Below are 15732 nucleotides of genomic sequence, written 5' to 3'. Positions count from 1 at the left end.
GTGGTTGTTTGAGTTACTGTTGCCTTCCTATCAGCTGGAAGCACTCCAGCTATTGTCCTCTGACATTAATGAGACATTTTCACCCACAGAAGTGCTGCTCACTGAAATATTTTCACTTTTTCTGTAAAACCCTCTGCAAATCCGGTTGTGCTTATAACTGGTAAATTGGTGCCATAAAGTAATTGTGCAGCTGGTGGTGATCCAAAAGACTAATGCACTGGGGTTACACAGTAAAAGTAACCTCCCAGGCCTTACAGGTAATGCTGCAGGAGTGTATAAAGCATGGTGGTAAAAGCAGAGCAGAGTTGGGGCTTAAATGCTTCACTAAGAAGCTTACCATTCCCTCTCTGTCCCTCACTGACAATCCTCTTCACTAGAAAACATCCACTTAGATCTCCAGAGACAAGCAGCTGCTCTACAGAGGGGAAAAAGTATTTTGTAAGGTAAGATTTATTGTTATTTGTTGATATGGCAGCTATCTGTGTGGACTGACTGGAAGCTGGTGTTTTAGATGTTTGACTCTGCAGTTTAGATAAAATCATCAAAGACCGTGTTGGGTATTTAAATGTATCCAAATGATTAAGACACTTGATACAAAAGATCATATGAGGACAACTTAAACAGAAAGTTGATATGTGATTACATCACATATCAAAGGACGGTAAGAAGTTCAAATGAAAACGAACTTTTTTGAGTTTGTGTGCAAACTTCTCAATGCAATCTACCAATATGACACTATGCTGTTCTATATATACATTATTTACTCATTATATGAGTTATACTGTCATGGAAAGCCAATGACATGAAATGATAATTCATTATAAATGAGGGAAACTGTTTGAGTTTCAGTTTAAATGTATATAATTGTGTAGGGAAGCGATAAAATGTTGATCCATATTTTGGATGACCATATTTAGTTCAGATTTGGAAGTCCTTTATCATGCACTGCTGTGAACTCGGTGTTGCTGGATGTGTGTGGTTCCCAGAATAGCTTCTCTCCTCAGAGGAGGATCAGGCTGGAGTAGATTACCAGCTGCTTATCTTCTGTACAGCTCCACACACACAAACGCAAAACAAGACAAGTGGTCAGAGCTGAGAAAAGAAACCAGAAGAGCCACAAAGAAAACCCTCCAACATGTAATCCTGATGATTAAAGTCATCTTTATGTGTGTGTCTTGTGGGTTTCTGCAGGTGTGCTGGTGATCCTCTGCAGCCATGTGTGACCAGACTTTCGTGGCGGCCACTTTTGGCCCCTGCGACAGCTGCAGTAAACCGAGTCCTCTGATGAACATCTACATTAAGAACGAGGCCACCAACTACTGCTCCCTCTGTGTGGAAATGGTAATGTTCTCCTTTCATTTTCATCGCTACACCTCCCCTCAAAAATCAAACAAAAGGCAGCATTATGCTAATGAATACCATTGTGAATGATTGCAATGAGTGTGTACTGCTGTTTACCTGAAATACAACAGAGCATGCACCACTTATGATTGTTGTGGCAGTCTCGAATTATTCATTACCATTATATAAAAACAGCCCGAGTCCATGTTCATAACATAATCATTCATTATTGGCTCATGCAATGCATACCAATTAACAAGATGTAGCCTAATTTAAAAGCTGATACTGCATTTATGTAAGTAATCTTATGATTGTGCAACAAATTTATACCTAAGCAGTCAACATTTTCTAACAGAAGGTTGTTGTTTTTAGAGAAAAGGTCTTCGCCCTTCAGGGCCGGCAAATAGCCTTTAAGCTAATCAACCATGTCTATTAAATTTATTAAATTGAACATAAGCATAGATGTCATGTGTAGCCCTTGTGAAAAAAAGTCCTCTGTCCCTGATTTAAAAGCTTTATACTTAAGCAGCTACCACCTAACAATTCACATGATGAGACGTCTGTTTCTCCAATACTGGCAAAAAATGCCCGGAGTGTTCCTAACTCACCAATCGAGGGATAATATGGACAGCTTGGTATGCTCAACAGTGCTGCAGGATGTTTTTGTCACTAATGCTCGTTGCCTCCAGCATCACTAACATGAATGCTACAACCTTGCATATCTGAAGGCAGATATTCTGCTACTCCCCTTTAAATGTAAAAAAATGTGTGAGTCAAGTATTATCTGCATTTAGGGAACACATAAATATTGTTTAGCTCTGTTTGAGCTTGGTAGCTTGCTCCATTTTATTAATTTAGTTGCCTCATTCTGCAGATGAACTGGAGATTTTTTGTTTGTTAAATATCGAAACAATTTTATTACTTTGAAATTATTCACTTTACAGAGCTAAATGCCAGTGTTCGTAGTTTTGACAGGTGGAAATCAGGTTAGCTCACCTGTCCAAGTTACTGTACTTCCATGCTGGAAAGAAATGCTACTATTCTAATATGTATTTTAATTTTATCACAATATTAAAGCTGTAGTAGCAGATGGGTGTAAACAAATTATTTGCACTTGTCTGTAAAACAATTTCCTTGCTGTTTTTTAAAAAATATATATTTCTTCCTGTGGCTTAGTGTTAGGGTTAGTGGTAAAATCAGGACGTGCTTCTACATGTGAGGTACATCTTTAGTTTGAAGACACTCACACTTTGTGCAGCATCTGTTTAACTAATGACCCATCGCTCATCAGCACCTTTTGACATGTACACACACACACACACACACACACACACACACACACACACACACACAGGAAGTGGCTCTCAGCTCACTTGACACCAGTGTCCCCTGTGATCATCTCCAAACAAGGACAGAAATACACTTCCTAACATGTACTTTACATAATATTAACATATCTGCTTCAATTAAACAAACAATAGATCTGTAACAAAGGATCAAACTGCCTACTTTGATTCTATTGAGGTTTGATGTAATGATTATGTTAAATAACATTTGAATGGCCAGTGTGGGAAAAATTGTCAATTTTATTTGATATTCACTTGCAGAAAAGGACACACAAACACGTTAATCACTATCAACATGGCACAGTATTGAAACTGCAGCATGTTTAGACATGCTGTATCATCACCTGCTAGGTAATTCATCAAGCTTTATGTGTCCTGCTGCTGTTGTTACATGAATGTATAGGTGCTACCGCTATGGGTTTAAACTTAGTAAAATAAATAAAAACAATGATTAAATTCATTTAAGTGGTAGTGCACAATCATCACCACCACTCATTAAATTCTACTAAAAAAGCTATTAACAGAATGTGAAGAAACAGCTGCTCTGAGCTCAAGTCATAGAAATCTCTTTATTGTGCTGAAGAGACATCAGGCAAAGTTAAACAAGGGCTGGGCTATACTTTCATGTAATACCATTTATTACCTAAAGATGGCGCAGGAAACAAACTGACCAGTAATAATTTTACCCATTTAACCTTTTATTTAAAAGCAGCCTGAAAGATGACGTCTCCAGAGAGAATATGATAAACAAACTAAAAGAAATATAAAACTTTTTTTAGCATCAGTAAGAGCGAAGCGAACCACTGAGCCATGTGTCAGGGTGCGGGGCGGCAATATGGTAAAGGGTTACCTAGGCAACCAGAGCCTGGAATCTCCAGTAGTGGCAAAGTGATGCAAGAAGAGCGACTCACTTCCAGCACTGGCGCTGAGAAGTGTAGAAGAAAAATAAGAGCTGTAACTGTTTTACTCTGTTCTTTGTTTTACTGTGAAAGCTTTGTTTGTCTGCACACAGGTTAACGTAAATGGGAGTGTATAAGCAGTGACCCTTTGCATGTGCCTCAAGGCGAGCAGAGCAGCTCTGGTTTATGCATCTTGCATCTTTGTTTAGGTCAATCTGGCTTCACTCTGTTAGACTCCAGCCAGCATGCATGCGTGAGAATCAAGCTTTAAATATTGAATCATTTCTTTGTTCGTGGCCACTCGTTTGCAGACTGTCTTACCTTCTGTGATGAGTTGGTCCCTCTGCAGACATTTCAGTAAATAACATATAAAGACATATAGAGGCTCACAATTTTATTTCTTTCAATTTTCCACCACAAAAAATAACAAATAAAGTATAGCAACATTTTCTAAGATTGTGGTGGTTTTTAATTTTATTTTTTATAAGCAGGCGCTTGGATAGATTTACAATAGCAGTTTATATAGTCACAATTATGTATAATATACTTCGAATTTTTTAGATATGTTAATGTGAATTTAGACAGTCCTTCAATCGGACTGTCTAAATTAACTTTAATGAACATTTTCCAGAAAAAAACTGATGAAAAACTAAAAACTCAAAATAGGATTTAGACCTACCTTTTCAGAATTGTCCCACAAACTTAAACTGAAGATTGTCAGCTTTCTCATATATAATGCCTCATCATTATTTAAACATCTTAATATTTTCTCATATAAATTTTCTTGCATAAATTTTTATGTTAAATAACAACGCGTTTTGAAAGCAGCTGTCATGCCATAACTGGAATATGGGAATAAGACAAAAGGTGGAGACTGAGGAGCTCCCGGTGAACAGCGGTGCAGGGAGCAGAGAGGGGGAGGAGGCTGAGCAGAGCAGCGGAGTGCAGCACGCGCAACAGCATCACAGTCGCGCTCGAGGACTATTTAAACAAACCTCTAACCGCCAACCACCCGCTTCTCCCAATTCTCCCTTGTTTCCCGCTCCCTTCCTCCCTCTGCTCTCCTCTTTTCTCTGCTCTCGAAGATGGCTTGTCAGGGGCTCCAAAAAGGGGAAACCCTGGAGTCACTGAAGAGGGAGAGCGAGACTCTGAAGAAGAAGCTGGAGGAGGAGCGAAACAAGCTGAACGACGTGGAGTGTAAGTGATGAATTAAACAAACAGCAAAACGAGCTTCAAGCACTCTGCTTCTCGTTTTCTAATGAAACATTTTCTTATCTGCTTAAAATATGCAGCTGCCAGCTGTTGGACTTGTCTCTGAAATTTTACATGGGGTGGCAAAGGAGAGGTTTTGTGCAGGGGCGTTTCCAGGATTTGTTATTTTAATTGAGGGGCAAAGGATGGGAACCTTAAAAAAAGAGGGGGGGGGGGGGATATTTGATCATGAATAAGTCTGGTATAGAAAACACTGGAAATATACGGCTGTTAGTTAAAAGTGCTGGGGAATGAAAAACTTTATTTGGCAGATCAGAATTATTAATGTTTTTTTGTCACTTGAATGTTACAACTGCCTTTATATATAATAATCATAATAATTTAGGGCTACAGTCTATGAAGCTGACATGCAGAGGCAACAGTGCGCCTGCAAGGACAAACTCTTTAGCGTTATGCCCACTAATGCTGTAATTTACTGGCAGAGCTAGCAATGATCTAATAACAAGCATATTTGAACTACAAAAACATTACATGACAGCAGTTTTGAAACCCAAGTTTACTAAATATCTATCTGATAAAAGCATCGCCTATCGACAGTGATGTTCACTGGCAGAGTGAGAGCATCAGATCATTGATATTTAATAACAGGCTAATGTGCATTTAAGTGAAATGTACAACAACAGAGCATTAGCAGTTGAGAAATATAAAAAATATCTTTATCTTTTTTTAGATAAAGATTATTTTGATTATGAAATTGTTAGAAAAAACAGCAAAATGCACAGATTTCTACATTCATAAAAACCACTTGTTTTGCTAATGTTTTCACTTCCTTTTCACTGGTAAATTGTGCGTGCGTGTGTGTGTGTGTGTGTGCGTGTGTGTGTGTGTGTGTGCGTGTGTGTGTGTGTGTGTGTGCGCGTGTGTTTTACACCTCAGTGCACCAGGTGGCAGAGAAGGTTGAGGTGTTGAGTGCTCTCTCCATAAAGACCAGACGTGTACTGAAGGGTCACGGGAACAAGGTGCTGTGTATGGACTGGTGCAAAGACAAGCGACGCATGGTCAGCTCATCACAGGTATGCACCTGCTCACACACACACACATACATCCATACACAAGATGTAGTATCTAAAGATAAATATTGTGTTGTTTCTATGACACAACAGTGTGTCTGTTATTCTGTGTTGGCCTATTTGTTTTTGTGCGTTTATTTTTCCATTAAAAGACTTCATTTCTCTATCCTAGGACGGAAAAGTGATCGTCTGGGATGCATTCACTCTTAATAAGGTGTGTAAACCTTTATGTGGCGTTTTTGTATGTGTAAGAATTCCTTGATCTTTTAGTGCATTTTTTATTATTCTTGCAAAATTACAAAAAAAACTATGAATTTCATGTCTATGAAATTTGGGAACTTGGAAACATCATGTGCTTTTCCTCTCCTTGCAAATTTCTGGAAAGGAAAAGAGGAACATTTTACGTCAGGGGCTTGCAAAATATGACAATCTGCTGCTGTGAATCTTTCACGCTTCAGTCCAAATTCATCTCAAGTTGCAGCAAAAATTACATTACAGGAACCTTGTCCCAAGTTTAAAAATAACAAGTTTAATTTTTTGAGTAAATATAACATATAATGCATACTGTTACAGCACCATTAGTGCTCTTGCATTAATGCTAATGCTCATGTTTTCAGTCTACCTTAATAATTTCCCTCAACATAAAAAAGATCAGAATCAATCTCCGTCTGTTATGTAAGTCTGAGTGATTTTTCTCTTCCTCTGAATGCTCAGATGCATGTTCCATCACCATATGTGCTGGTGTTGAGGGTGTGAGTGGGCCATCCTATATCCTTAAAGAGAGAGAAAGAGGACTTGACACGACTATATGGAAATATGAATTCAAATATTATCTATCCATCTGTCCCCCATAATCACTCAGTGTATGTGTCCGGCCTTAAATGATAGCCAGGATTCAGCTTTTCTAGCCGTTATGCCTCGTGACGAGGAGGCATAAGTACACTGAATTTAATCCTCATTAATACACACCACATCCAGATTAAACCACAGCTGTGCACAAGCTGCCTTGCTTGTTTTTATGTTAAAAAAGAAGATATGTGTTTTTTTTAACCATAATAACCATTTTTTTTCTTTGCGTATGTGTGTTTATTACGTTCTCTGTTGCCCACAGGAGCATGGAGTTCCCCTGCCGTGCACGTGGGTGCTGGCGTGTGCTTATGCCCCCTCGGGCTGTGCTATAGCATGCGGGTAGGGGGAAAGATCTTTGTGTTTAATCATGAATGGTTATCGGTGACTACTTTGTCGCTGTAACTGGGGTGAAACCCATTACTGAACATTTGCTTTCTCCCAAAGTGGCCTGGATAACAAGTGCTCAGTCATCCCGTTGTCTCTGGACAAAAATGAGAACTTGGCTGCGAAGAAGAAGTCGGTTGCTATGCACACCAACTATGTGTCAGGCTGCTCCTTCACCAACTCTGACATGCAGGTGAGCGGTGCATCAGCTGGTGGAGCTTTTAGGGGATGTGGTCCTCCAGGCTTCTCAAATAGCCAGTAGAAGTACATGGTAGCATATTCAATGCAGCCAACGAGTGCAACAAGGATTTTTCTTTACTTTGAGCCATGATAGCGAGAAAAGCTTTTGTAGCACTGCTAAATATAAAGAAAAAACATGGCATAATTACCCGATCAAGCTGCTCATCGTATGAATGTTTCCCTTCCACCTCCATCCCTCCTTCATTACATCTAATCAGTCTTGTTTTTTCAAGGAATAGTGACGGTTATCTTCTTCATTTTTCTTTTAAATACTGGCTTCCATATGTTGAAAGTTAGGGGTCTTTTCTGTACAGGTAGGGAGAGGAAGAGAATCAAAAAGGGAACATGAAGGAGACGACCTGAAATATTTGGCATTAATAATTTACTTCACTTTGGCCCTCGGTGAGGCACAGGAACACAGTGGGAGTGGAGGTAAAATGAGGGCAGGGAAGGAGAGGAGAAAGGAAATGGGTGGCAGGGATGAGGAGGGGCCGGAAAGAGACGAGGGGGGGGGGAAGGTATGATCCTCTCTCATGGGTGTATTAATAGACACTGAGTGGCTTTTATCTAAAGAAGAGTGGAGCACAGTGACTTGAGGGCAGAACATTTAACACAAAAATACACACATGCATGTCGTCTTCCTGTCTGTCGTCTTTTTTCTCCCTTCAACACACTGTCACGCATGCCAGTCTTTATATTTTTTAAGTTCCCGTATATTTTACTGCAGCAGTGTGTAGGAGACTCAATTGAGCAGCTTTAAAATCCCTTAAAGTCTAGATTACATGCTTTGATCGTGTAGTATTTGTGTATATCCGTGTGTTAGCTCAGGTTTTCAGCTGGTGCTGTTGTGTGGTTTCACTGAGTAATAACGAACCAACCATGGAAGTTTTAAGGTCAGGCTGGTGGTGCGTAAAGTGATGCAAAGGCTCTCCGTCAGATCGCTGAGATTTCCATCTGTGTGTGGGAGTAATTGTGGCTTACTGATAATTATATTCGTGTTGAAACTGGAGTTACCGCTTGGTGCAGGCAGGATGTGTGGTGTTTTTTGTGCCTGGGGTCATCCAGCAGGAGCTCTCTAATCCACCAGCCGGCAGGGACCTCAGATGTCTGCATGTGTCTCTAAGTGCCCGTAATCTGTTTTCATTAGAGGATTTGTTGACATTTTGTCTGCTTCTTTGTATTCAGATACATAGTAAGAGTTTTTGTAACAGAGAGGATGTACTCTTCTTCCCCACGTTGCCTGTTTGTATCATATGCAACTCACTTCATGTATTCTGATGACGGTTTCTCGATATTTTGTTTTGTTTTTAATTTTATTTCATTCATGTATTTATTTTTTTAGGTTTTTATTATTAATGTCCTTTTAATGTTTATGTAAAGCCTTTTGATTTGTCTTGTGCATGAACTGTGCTATAGAAAAAAAACCTGCCTTGACTAATAAATAGGCAAAGGTTCCTCTTTAGGTCAGATTTCCTGGCAAATTAACTGACAACCCCTCAGAGCAATCCATCTATAAAAGCAGAATAAAACAAGCCGAACGCTTAATTTTTAAAAAAGTACTTTATTTGACCATAATTGCGTAATGATTAGGAGCACACTATCTAGTGTATTATCTGTTTCATTTCTACGTAATTGAACTGAGAAATGAAACCAAGCAGCTAAAAATACTTTTAAAGAAGGAGGAAAAAAACCCAGCAAAGATAAAACCACTAATCATATGTCTGTGTGGGTGTTTAGGGTAAAGAAACCTTCACTTCTCTGAATTAATCAAGTGCTAGAGTTAACAGTCATGTGAAAATGGACGCCTCATGATTCAGTAGTTTTTAGAACCACATTTCGCAGCAAAAAAAAAAATCAAAAATAATCAAGGTGCTGCAAGGACAGCACCTTGATTATTTTATTTTTCAGCCATTCTGCTGTAGATTCGCTGGTGTGCTTGGGATCATTGTTCTGTTGTGTATCCCAGTTTCAACCAAAAAATAGGCTTTCCAAACTATTTTAATATTTCTAAGCTTCCTTTTTGTTTAGTTTCTATGGTCTGGGTTTCACTGGCTTCAAGGTTCTCGATTGGGCAAAGATATTTAAAAAATTTCCCTAAAAATCATTTCTAACCTCAATCAGATATTGGAACGTGCCTTTGTGACGTTTCATGCCATGATTACTTCAATCTGCTTCTCCGAGTTTTTACAGGAACTCCCCAATGCTGTGGAAAGGACTGTATTTATTTCTGACTGCTAACATTTAGTTATATTTCAGTGTTTTATAATATTACACATCAACAATCAGAGCTTTGTGTATAGTTAGAACAGGATGGAAAAAACACACTGACGATGGTGTCATATTTTGGTGTTAAAATTATACTAGCATGTAAAAATACACAATTGTACTACACAATTCACTGAAATATACCTTTGGGTTAAAAAAATTGTTTTGTAAAATGGCAATTGTCTAAATTATTTAGTTCTGCAGTTTGTGCTTTTAGTTGAAGTTTCCATAAAATATGATTGGGTCATAAATGATGCTTATCATTTTAGCTGCTAAAGTAGTTGGGTTGCTTAAGGGTTAAACAAACAGGCATGAGTGATAAAAAGTGTTGTATATATAAAGAAGATGCATGGCCTTGCTCTTATATTCATGTATCTCTGTACATTTGTGTCTGCTAGCTCCTGACCTCCAGTGGCGATGGCACATGTGCATTGTGGGATGTGGAGAGCGGGCAGCTGCTGCAGAGTTTCCACGGTCACACAGCTGATGTCCTGTCCCTGGACCTCGCCCCATCTGAGACTGGAAACACTTTTGTCTCTGGGGTGAGAGCGAAAGAGAGAGAGAGAAATATTCTGTGGATTGGTTTGAGATTTATGTGGTCTTCTTCAGGGGAAACCCTGTAATTCACTTCTTTGTGTTTGGTTTTCATTGAACTATGATGAAGAAACTGGGATTTTACTGGAGAACAACAATATTTTCTTTGTGCGCCTGTGTGTGTCTGTTTATCTGTATGTGTGTGTTTGTGTTGTCAGGGCTGTGATATGAAGGCCAATGTGTGGGACATGCGCTCTGGACAGAACATTCAATCTTTCGAGAGCCACGAGTCTGACATCAACTGCGTGAAGTGGGTCCTACTCTTTTAAAAAGCTTAAGTGAATCACAGTTTCTTGATTTTACAAATGAAAAATGGATCATTTCTTTGACAGACATTAAAAAGCTGTAGCCAAAGGGAGCAAATTGAATAAATCAAAATCCATGAAGAGCAAAACCACATACAGTATGTTCACACATTGAGTGAAGACAGCTGCTGCCTTTTGATGTTGAGAGAAAAACAATTCAACAAAAATAAATATAATAGTTTTAATTTATTTCTGAGACATTATTTTTACATTTTTGTATTTTCTTGTAGATATTTTTTGAGTGTGTGAACAAAAGGAGAGTATTGAGAAACCAACACATTTTTCATTTAGAAGACTTGTTTGTGTTCTTGTGTTGGTCATACAGACTGAGCTCTGTGATGCAGATCATGCACCAAAATAATTTACTTACTTCAAAAGAAAAGCTTAAATTAAAAACAGAATCTGTCAATTTCCTCTTCAATGGAAAATACATCATTACCGCATCATTTCTAAACCTGCTTTTGTCTACTTGTGCATAGGTACTACCCCAGTGGAGATGCATTTGCATCTGCCTCTGATGATGCGACGGTGAGTCCTGTCATGTAACCTGCTCATCTGTTTGTTTCGATGAGCTCATGTCACTCTGTGCCATCAGTGATACAATACGATAAATGACTGTCTCAGTTCCTGCGTGGAGCAGTAATATTGAGTCACAGAGCTCCCTCTGATTTATTTTTGGAACATTATTAAGCTTTATTGTGAACTCTGTGATTCGCTTTTTCTTATCAAGGCATTTATAACAACATTAATAGTTTTATTTATTAGAAAGGTGCTTTAAAAGCAACGCTACAGAATAGATACATTAAGAGTACAAAACAAGATAAAACTGAGTATAAGCTTAACCTTAAGGATGACATTAAAATAGAAGTAAAAAAACAGAAACATACCAAATGCAGAAAATCAATACAGAACTATCAATAAGAGACTAAAAGCAATGACAACAAAAGACATTGAGATGTTATTGCACTAAAATATTGTACTTTAGTTTGTTTGTTTTTTTCAGTCTCGACACCATGTAGTACTCAAGCCAGACACCTAGAGTTTTAAAAAGCACATTAGTTATTAATAGCTTTATTACCCATAATAAGGTATTTTTAGGGAAAAAATGTGTAGGTCAGTTTTAAAGTGCATAGTTAACTGTTATTAAATACATTTTTAAAAATGTGGTAATATCATTAAAGTAACAAAAAAAAAAAATACAAATCCTGTAAGGATTGTTTGTGATCTTATTATCAGCACTTATTTAGACTTATTAAGATGTAAAATTGTTATTATCGATTAATTACCTTAGTATAAAGACTTATTGTCATCAGTAAAATTCTTTCTAAAACAAACTGGGACTCAAGCTGGGACTGGGATGAAATGATTCCTCCTTAAACCTGGAAAGCGTGAGAGACTTCATGTTTATGGAAGAAAGCAGGACTGCACTGATACTCTGACCTGTGGTTCAAAGCTTACACCTGGATAAAATTGTACAACTACATTAGGTTTTATATTAGCAGACAAGTGGCTGAGACGAAAGGAAAAAGCCATTGATGGGAGAAATTTTCCTTCAGTGCTTTCTGGCAGAAAAACCTTAAAGCAGGAAGACTTTAAGACGTCAGGCGAGATAATATAAAGTGCAACGAGGTCACAATAAAGAGCAGATTGTCCCAGATTAATGGATCCATTTCCCTTGGGAGACTGGAGTTATTGTCTCTGAACAATAGTCGTTGTTGAGATTGTTTTTTTTAAACTTAGGTGACTCATTTTCCAATTTCGAATTTCCTTTTTTTCATCTTTAAGTTGCATTTTGAGGGAGTTTTTTTTTTGAGACGAAGAAGGTCCTTTTACAAACATTAAACATGTGTTACATTTTTACTAACAGTTGTCCCATGTACATGTACAGACATGTGTAGTCTGTGTCATGAGACATGTTTAGTTTTATGCTACCTCTCAGGTTGGATTTAGGTTAAGTGTTCATTATTTTTCCTGTCTCCCTGTAATTTGATTGGTCACATTAATTAGGGCGTGGCAGAAACAACGGCAACATCAGTTTAGCTCTAAAAGCAACCTCAGCCTCGTTGCTGTGATTTACTCTGATAATCTGCACTGTAGGCCATTTACCGGAATAACCACCTTGGTATGTTTTTACATACTGGTTGTTTCTATGTTTTCTGGTTTTCCAAAGTGCCGTTTCTATGACTTGAGAGCTGACCGTGAAGTGGCAGTCTACCAGAAGGACAGCATCATATTTGGCGCTTCCACCTGTGACTTCTCTCTGAGCGGTGAGGAGTCAGTCAAACACTCTTTAAATTGCTGTAACAAATGTGTTCAGTACGTTTTGGCTCAAGAAAGCTTGAGAACGCTTTGGTTCTCTGTTCTGTCTCAAATTTAGATTCAAAAGGAATTTCACCTTATAATTTGTGAGTGTCTGCTTCCCTGGTTTTCCCACTTCCTTTTCATCTATGTCTCCACCATATCTTTCTCTTTCTTCCACCCTCAGGCCGTCTGCTCTTCGCTGGTTATAATGACTACGCTATCAATGTATGGGATGTTTTGAAGGGGACTCGTGCCACCATATTGTTTGGTCACGAGAACCGTGTTAGCAGAGTGAGAGTGTCACCTGATGGCACAGCGCTCTGTTCAGCTTCCTGGGATAGCACTTTACGGGTGAGCTGGAGTTTCTCAACAGGATCAAATTATATTTTTGTTTTGGGTAAACAGTAGGCTTGTTTTGGAATTTACTGTGGCTTTTTAATTTAAAAATATACTTCATGTTCCGTTAGTGAATGAGTCATTTTATAAATTCACTAGCCACTTTATTAGGCACACCTTGCTAATACTGGATTGGACATTCATTTGCTCTCAGAACTTCTTCAATTCTTTGTGAGATGATTAGAGCTTTGTAACATGGTGTGTTATCCTGCTAGAAGTAACCATCAAAAGATGGGTACACTGTAGTTATAAAGAGATGGACATAGTCAGCAAGAAAACTCAGGTTAAGTTGTGGTGCTTAAATGATATTCAGTTGATAGCGAGGGACACAAAATGTGCCAAGAAAATATCCTAAACACTGTCACACCATCACCAGCAACCTGAACTGTTGAAACGAGTCAGGATGGATCTGTGGTTTCATGTTATTTATGCTAAATTCTGATCGCACCATCTAACAGAAATTAAGACTCATCAAACCAGGCAACATTTTTCCAAGTTTGGTCACCCTTTGTGAATTGTAGCCTCAGTTGCCGGTCCTTAGATGACAGGAGCATTCTCTGTGGTCCTCGGTAGCCCATCTGCTTCAAGGCTCATCATATTTGCACTCAAAGATACTCTTTTTCAAGTTATTATTTGAGTTAGTGTTAACTTCCTATCAGCTGGAAGTAGTCTGACCATTCTCCTCTGACCTATCAACAAGGGATTTTCACCCAGAAAACCGCTGATCACCGGATATTTTCTCTTCTGGACCTTTCTCAGTAAACAATTGATATGATTCTGTGGAAAGTCCCAATAAATCAGCAGTTTCTGAAATACTCAGACTTAAACCATCTTTCTTCCCCATTCAAGTGCTTGGTCAAAGCATGTCTACATGCCTAAATGTTGCTGCCAGGTGATTGGCCGATTAGATATATGTGTTAACAAGTAGTTGAATGGGTATCTAATAAAGTGGCTGGTTAATTTATTTTTTTTTAATGTAGCTACTGACATAAAAATTTATGTTTTTAACTCTGCACTTCTGTCTCATGCAGGTTTGGGCCTAGAGTTTTTATCGTGGTAGTTTCCAACAAAGGTATCTACATTTGATGGCCAATAATCCCAAAGCCCAGCCTGAAATATTAGCACTATTTCAGGTGTGTATTGAAGAAACCTTCAGTCAGCCAAGCCCTCAGATGTCTCTGAATGAAAATATTCAATAATATCTATAAAGTGGATATTTGTTTAAGCAGAAGTTGGTATTCCCAGTCTTTGTTATTGTTACCCTGATGACTGATGCTAAATAAATATGTTATTTTTTAACATAGTGTGAAATATGTATTCCTGTAAAGAGCCAAATAACCTTTAGAAATCATCTGCATGATCAAACTTGTGTGTCATACTGCAAACAATATTACCGATTGTCATGTAAATAATGCCCACTGTCACTTTTCTTAAGAAGCTGTAGTTGCACATGCTGTTAAATGTGTTGTGTATATTGTCTCTACTTTTTTGGTATTTTGCTGTAGCTGATGTCATGATTAAACACAAGAAAAGAAATTTGAATAGAACCTCAGTTTTCTTATTTCAAAATGCATATTTTATTGTGGGGAAAATACAAATTTTCATGTAGGCTACAGCCACTTCTACCCTGGCCCCTACTTGACACACAGGATACTATATATATCCTTTTAATGCACTCATGTCTAACCACACTCTGAAGATGCAAATGCAAAAGCATATAAGGTTGACCTGATATGGCTTAACAAAGCATACAGCAGCATGTAAAGACTTTTGTAAATCCCCTCATTTTAACTGATTGTGCCTCTCAAGCTGCATTCAACTTCAGCCTCCCGGCATTCAGGATGACCTAGATTCGGTTCCAGTGGCTGAAATTTGCATTTCTTCTGTTCTGGGAAGGAGAGAGATGTAAATAAGCAGAGATCTCACAAATCTTTTATTGCAAGGTTATAATTGGTGAAATCACTGAAGCATTTAAATCCCCAAGTATGATTTTTTTGGGAAAGTTAGTAGAGAGAAAATGAGAAGGAAGTAGACAGAAGAAAATTGCGGTCTTCTTTGGTTCCATTTAGTGGCACTAGGGGGCGTTTACACTGTATCCCAGCAGAAAGAGGGTAGTGCAGCAATGAAAAGCTCAGTAAAACGTTTTTGTTGGCTTTTTTTTTTTTGCTTTTTGTTTCTTCTTTTTTTTAAAATATAAATTAATGAATAATTTCATAACAGTTCCTGAAAGAAAAAGATATTGGTTCCCTGTGCTAAAGATCAAGACAGGATTTTGTTTGAATTCTCAAACCTTGTTGGACCATTTCAGTCGGGTACTTGTTATCACAATTATTCCTACTCACATACCATGCCAGATTGCTTTATAGTACACAATCTGTTTGAATGCACTGATTTATATTGTCTGTTTTATTTACCTTATTTTATTTTTTTCCACATACCAGACATTTTATGATTGTCTGACAATCAGTTAACAGGCACTGAGCTTGTTGAATTACGTAACTGATCCACAGTAAACATAAAACTGTCTGGC

The 15732-nt window shown here is 38.1% G+C and overlaps 1 protein-coding gene across 1 annotated transcript; it reads left to right on the top strand.

Moving 5' to 3' along the window:
- The first annotated feature begins 326 nt into the window (after positions 1-326).
- gnb5b (guanine nucleotide binding protein (G protein), beta 5b) lies at positions 327-14724 on the top strand. The gene is made up of 13 exons (XM_080885169.1): positions 327-443; positions 1192-1341; positions 4672-4783; positions 5735-5871; positions 6041-6082; positions 6980-7056; positions 7162-7294; positions 10005-10148; positions 10359-10450; positions 10985-11033; positions 12676-12772; positions 12991-13157; positions 14234-14724. Exons 2-13 carry the CDS (start codon positions 1216-1218, stop codon positions 14243-14245), a joined length of 1188 nt encoding a protein of 395 aa, XP_080741295.1. The 5' UTR covers positions 327-443; positions 1192-1215; the 3' UTR covers positions 14246-14724.
- Positions 14725-15732: the final 1008 nt, after the last annotated feature.

This window comes from Rhamphochromis sp. 'chilingali' (genome assembly GCF_963969265.1).
Source record: "Rhamphochromis sp. 'chilingali' genome assembly, chromosome: 6".
Classification (NCBI taxonomy): Eukaryota; Metazoa; Chordata; class Actinopteri; order Cichliformes; family Cichlidae; genus Rhamphochromis; species Rhamphochromis sp. 'chilingali'.
The sequence above is the reverse complement of the archived record's forward strand: the minus strand, read 5'-3'. Positions and strand labels throughout refer to the sequence as shown.

Coding starts and splice junctions, on each gene's coding strand:
- gnb5b (XM_080885169.1), top strand. CDS start 1,216: ATGTGTGACCAGACTTTCGTGGCGGCCACTTTTGGCCCCTGCGACAGC. Junction 1,342..4,671: donor GCTCCCTCTGTGTGGAAATG/GTAATGTTCTCC, acceptor CTGCTCTCGAAG/ATGGCTTGTCAGGGGCTCCA. Junction 10,451..10,984: donor TCTGACATCAACTGCGTGAA/GTGGGTCCTACT, acceptor ACTTGTGCATAG/GTACTACCCCAGTGGAGATG.